The sequence below is a fragment of the Fukomys damarensis genome, unplaced genomic scaffold (assembly GCF_012274545.1).
Source record: "Fukomys damarensis isolate Sample0158 unplaced genomic scaffold, DMR_v1.0_HiC HiC_scaffold_37, whole genome shotgun sequence".
NCBI lineage: Eukaryota > Metazoa > Chordata > Mammalia > Rodentia > Bathyergidae > Fukomys > Fukomys damarensis.
Window position 1 is genome coordinate 2,218,181 of NW_022900949.1, and position 5,436 is coordinate 2,223,616.

The 5,436-nt window shown below is 59.8% G+C and overlaps 2 protein-coding genes across 4 annotated transcripts in view; one reads left to right on the forward strand and one right to left on the reverse strand.

Moving 5' to 3' along the window:
* Slc25a42 (solute carrier family 25 member 42) overlaps positions 1-5,436 on the forward strand; it is an 18,759-nt gene that overhangs the window by 10,327 nt on the left and 2,996 nt on the right. For 2 of the 3 annotated variants that reach the window (XM_033759323.1, XM_033759324.1), the window contains exons 2-5: positions 1,724-1,826; positions 3,629-3,734; positions 4,616-4,641; positions 5,216-5,382. In XM_033759323.1, coding sequence (XP_033615214.1) covers positions 1,755-1,826; positions 3,629-3,734; positions 4,616-4,641; positions 5,216-5,382 — 371 coding nt within the window. In that variant the 5' untranslated portion in view covers positions 1,724-1,754. Of the gene's footprint in view, positions 1-974; positions 1,488-1,723; positions 1,827-3,628; positions 3,735-4,615; positions 4,642-5,215; positions 5,383-5,436 lie in introns of those variants that run through there. The other variant, XM_033759322.1, reaches the window with a different exon arrangement.
* Positions 3,870-5,436, reverse strand: part of Tmem161a (transmembrane protein 161A) — a 12,504-nt gene continuing 10,937 nt past the window's right edge. Inside the window, exon 9 of the mRNA XM_033759325.1 lies at positions 3,870-3,976. Coding sequence (XP_033615216.1) covers positions 3,887-3,976 — 90 coding nt within the window. The 3' untranslated portion in view covers positions 3,870-3,886. The remainder of the gene's footprint in view (positions 3,977-5,436) is intronic.

A 5,436-nucleotide genomic window follows, 5' to 3' on the forward strand; every position in this document is an offset into this window, starting at 1 on the left:
AAAAAAAAAAAAAAAATCCCCCAATACCCAAATGCACACACACCTTCTATCCTGTAGTTCTGGCCCTGGTGCTGAGCCCAGGCTCTGAAGAAAGGCAGGTAGCAGGGCTGGGCCAAGCAGATGGCTGTTCCAGGCAGGACACTCTGGCCCCTCCTCAGCTTTTCCGTTTGTTTCTCCTACCGACCCTCCGTCATTGACTGTGATGGGCACCCTAAATCTACAGTGACTGTCACAAGAGCTTCCCTCAGTCACACTTGCAAAGGCCCTTTTCCAAATGGCAGATTCATGGTGGCCCATGCCAGTCATGCTGGCACTCAGGAGGCTGAGGCAGGAGGATCACAAGTTTGAACCTGTCTTAAAGTTAGGGATTAAAAAGTGGTAAGAATGGGGCTCAGTCCAAAGGGCTTGGGTACCACACAGAAACGGGGAGCAGGGGAAGAGTGAGGGCCCCAGAGGCCCCTCCTGGCAGGCACCTTCCCGGGGTGCCTGTGTGGCTCTACCCCGGCTGCATGGTGGCCTGGTCACACCACCAGGGCCGGCCTTGACTTTGGTCTTCCTGTAAGGAGCAGGGTGATCGCAGGAATTTGCAGGAGGGGGCTGCAGGCGGCAGGCGTGCTGACCACAAGCCAGACTCCTCTGGCACCTTTGTCGCTCGCCGGGGACAGCGGTCAGCTAAAGCCTTCCTCAGGACGACTGCTGTATGGAAACCACCACCTTGCAGAGCCGGCCACCTTCCACACCAGGCACCGGGAGTCTAGTACCATGCACGCCTGTGTATCGGATCCCAGGGCGCTGCCGGGGTCCACAGTGTTGGGGAGGCATTGAGTGGTGGAATGGGGTAAGACAGACCCGGGGCATCCCTTGGGGCTGAAAGAGGCAGCCTAGAAGCTGCTCCTTCTGTTGGTTGAAGAGTTTTGTTTAATTTTTTGGTTCTTTTTGTGACATGGTCTCCCTTTGTAGCCCGGCTAGCCTCAAACTTTCTCGATCCTCCTGCCTCAGCCTTCCAGGTGCTGGGATGACCCGCGTGAGCCACCATGCTTGGCTGTTTTCTTAGTATATTGTACTCCGGCATGGATGGCCCTGGGAATGCCTCTGGGAGCACACCCTTGTAATTCATATTAAGTTTTTAGACATTTTTAGTTTTGGGTGCTGGCAACTGAGCCCAGAGTCTCAGGTCTGCTAGGCCTCGCTCTGCCACTGAGCTGCACCCGGCCTGCTCCCTGGACAGCTCAAAAGCGTGGGCCCAGAGATCTTGGCTCTCCCTTCGGTCCGTGTCCTTTCCTCTGGGTCCCTCGGCCAGGCCAAGCTGCTCAGGGGCTCTGCGGGGAGAGTCAGCGAGGGTCCCCGGGAAGCCCCCACTCTGGCCTGGTGGTGACAGATGCGTCCCCAGACTGCAGGCTCAGCCATGCTGCCAAAGACGGAGTGGACGTCCATCCTGTCCCACAGCCACCGCCTACAGTGGTGTCAGTCCAGCCTGATGGTCCCAGGTTAGAAACAGACCATCGTGAGGGCTGGGCCGGGGACTTAGCTCGGCGGTTCCACTGCTGCGCAAGGATCCGAGTTTGATCACTGGTACCAAAACCATAAATAAATGAATAAAAGGAACAGACTGTCATGGTCACATGGAGTGACAGGATGGCCTTTGTCAGCGAGGCAGCCGGCCACCTGGCTCGGTGGCATCGGAGCTGGGCAAGGGCGCCTGCTCACAGCCCGCTCCCCGCAGGACGAGGTGCCGCCCAGCAGGAGCGCCCGGCATGGGGAGTGGTGTGAAAGAGGCTGCGGTGCGCCTGCGCGAGGACTCCGACGCCATCCTGCCCTCCCCCAAGGCAAGTGGCCCGCCCCTGCGTGTGCCCCTCGGCCGCCCCTGCCGGAGGTCGCGTGTCTTCACCCCCACTCCGTCCTGGCTGTCCCCACAGCGCGCGGTCACAGGGTGGGGGACACTGGCCGCCCCTCTCCCATCAGAAGCCCCGCAGGTGACAGGAATCCAGACACCTGGCGAGAGTCACAGGTCTGAGCCCAGCCTGGACAGCTTAGTGACTCAGCAACATTCTGTCTCTAAACAAAACCCCCCAATTTTTTTTTTTTTTCAAAAAATGGGGATGTAGCTCGGTTCAGAGGCCTTGAGCTCCATCCCCAGTACCAGGGGGATAAAGAAATCAGTTGTCCTTCACTGAAGGGACCGGGAACACAGGCTGGCCCAGCCCCACAGCCCCACACCAGGGCCAGAGCAGCACCCGTCGCTGGCCCCGCCCGCCGGCAGCTGGCAAAGTCCATGGGATCAAAGGCTGTGCCAGTGTCATCCGGTCTCCTCACCGTTCCCCCGGTTCCTGATGACTCCTGGGGCAGCAGGGAGGGAGAAAGGCCCAGGAGCCTGGGGAGGTCCCCTTCGGGCAGAACCATCCACTTAGTGGCCTGAGCAGTGGAACGTGGAGACTGTGTAGCCACAGACTTCAGTCTGCTCACCCACAGGATGGCTATGCAGCCCTTGTCCCAGTGACTAGGGAGGCTGAGGCAGGAGGATCACCTGAGCCAGTGAGGCCACACGGCGCCACCTAGTGTTCAAAAAAGAACTGAGCATCTTTCCCATTTGTGGCCTGTTTGGGAGCCACCAGTGGTGGCCATGACTGACAGCTACTGAGGTGGCGCCCTCTGCTCACCTGAGCCGCATACCCAGAATAAACTGCAGCCATCAAGGAGAGCCTGAAGCGATTGGTTCCCAGCAGGGCTGGCAGCTGCCTGGGAGTAAAGGTCAGGGATGCTGTGCTCCTGCCCCACAGGTGGAGCGGGAGTTTAAGAACTACCTGGGGCCCAGGAGGTCCTCTGGAGGAGGAGATGGAGATATGCAACATCTCCATGCCCCACACCTGCCCATGCTCAGGGAAGGGGTGTTGACTCATCCCAGCACTCCAGGAGGCTGAGGCAGGAGGGTGAGAACTTTGAGCCCAGGCTTTGCAGGTGGGCAAATTACAAAGGCTCTATCTCTAGGGCCAGGGATTTAGCTCAGTGTGCCACCGCCTGCCTCGCAAGCACAAGGACCCGGTACAAAAAAAAAAAAAAAAAAAAAAAAAAAAAGACTATCTCGAAACTTAAAGGGGAGGGGAACTGGACCAGGCATGGTAGTGCATACCTGTCATCTCAGCAGTCAGGAGGCTGAGGCAGGAGTATTGCCAGGAGTTCAAGGCCATCCTGGAACACATAGTGAGACCTTGTCCCAAAGAAAAATAAACAAAGCGGGCTGGTTTGTAGCTCAGTGTGAAGGCCTTGGGTTCAGTCCCCAGTGCTGAGAGAATGGGACCATGCTGACAGTCAGGTCTGCTCTCCTGCCAGCCCTCAGAGTCCCTTGGGACATGGCCATAAAACATCCCAGGTCCACAGTCAGGCACAAGGAGTGGGTGGGAACCAAGGTTCTCCCATCCGGTTTGTCCTCCCAGTTGTGGCCCAAGAACCAGGAGCCTGAGTTGTGGCCGTCGGAGGCCAGGGATGGACACCACTGTCACCTGGGGGCCCTGGCTGTGTCCTGCCGCACCCAGGACCAGTGGGGCCACACTGCTCAGGCGGCTGCGCAGCCAGCCAGGGCGAGGGTGAGAGGACTGTCCTGCCCTGTGCTGACCTGTCCCGTCCCCTGCAGAGTGACCACCGGCAAGTGCTGAGCTCGCTGCTGTCCGGTGCGCTGGCTGGTGCACTCGCCAAGACAGCAGTAGCCCCCCTGGATCGGACCAAGATCATCTTCCAAGGTACGCGCTTGTCCTGTCCCCACCACAGAGAAGCCGCCCCCCAGGGCCCCAGCACCTCCATGAACTTTACTTGGTAGCTGGTTCCCTAAATACTGTCCACCAGGGAGCCTGGTTCTGTCCCATTAGGAGGCCAGAATTGGAGATCGGGGAGGTCACAGATCCCTGCCCCTCCACATGCCCCAGAAGGGCCCTTCCTGCCTCTTCCAGCTTGGGGCTGGGGGGGGGGCGCGGGGGGTCTGGGCTGGTGACCGCATCTCTCTGAGAACCTGTCTCCAAATAAAGTTCCCTTCACGGGCACTAGGCTGATGCCGTGGGCATGACTTGGGAGGGGCTGCCGCTCAACCCTGAGGGGAAACTATCTCGGGCCCCACCTGCAGCAAAACAGTGTCAGTGTCACCAGATGCCACAGTCACCACTTCGGGTCCAGGCTCGGGCAGGGGATGTCACACAGTGGGTGGCACGCTGAGCGGGGCCTCTGCATCACCCAGTCCTGTGACCTCGCTGGGCCTCATCTATCAAATGGGGGCCGCGCAGGAGAGGCAGGAATGCCCTGGCCGACAGCTGGGACCCACGGGCTTGGGAGCCAGGGCCACCGAGCCCCTTGGTGGCTGGCGGCTGCAACCTTCCAGGCAGGGTTGGGGTGCAGAGTGTGGAGATCTGGCCTCACGTGGTCCCTGCCGGAGCCCCTTGCCATCCTGGGGTGCTGGGTACTGGCTCCGTCCCCTCCCTGGGGACAAGGCTGAAAGATGAGGTCCCTGCTGGGGGGGCCCCGGGCTCACCCCCCACCAGACCCCCGTTACTGAGGGGCACAGACTGGGCTTCTGTCCTTTGTCTCAAGCGTTCCTATCATAGTTTGTTTTTTTCTTCCTCTTCTCTTCCAGTGTCTTCAAAAAGGTTTTCTGCCAAGGTGAGCTGCTGGGTCGGCCCTGGGCCTGGGCAGCAGGGCAGAAGGAGGGTGATCAGGCAAAGCTGCTTTTCCCTTCAGTCCCACCCCAGCACCCAGGGCTTTGGGGACACGCAGCCTGGCCTTCTACCCAGGGAATTAACGAGAGGTCCTAACGCACCTTTGGAGTCGGGGACTTGATATTCTCAAGCCTAGTCTTCGTCTGTGATTTACTGTCAAATACAGCCAGGGCCACCAGCTACATAAGGAACTGTCCGTCCTTTCTATCCTCCTGGGGATGGGACCCAGGGCCTTTTCACTAAGCTACATCCACAGCCTCCTTTTAAACACTTCATTTTTATTTTACTAAGTTGCCCAGGCTGGGCTCCAACTCCGGACCCTCCTGCCTCAGCCTGCTAGAGTGTTATGCGCTCCCCCAGACACCCACAGAAATGCCCCGTGCGGAGCTCTGCTCCGCTCCGCCCGCCCCGCAAGCCTGGCTCCAGCTTCACGCTCGGTTACAGGGTTTGGGCAGGGAGCCAGCGCGGGAGGCCAGCCGGTGGGAAAGGGGCGGAAGGATGACCCCTCCTCCCCCCAGGAGGCCTTCCGGCTGCTCTACTTCACCTACCTCAACGAGGGCTTCCTCAGTCTGTGGCGCGGGAACTCGGCCACCATGGTGCGCGTGGTGCCCTACGCAGCGATCCAGTTCAGCGCGCACGAGGAGTACAAGCGCGTCCTCGGCAGCTACTACGGCTTCCGCGGAGAGTGAGCCCCGCCCCCAGCTCCGGCTCCTCCCGGGCCACGCCCACTCCCCGCCTC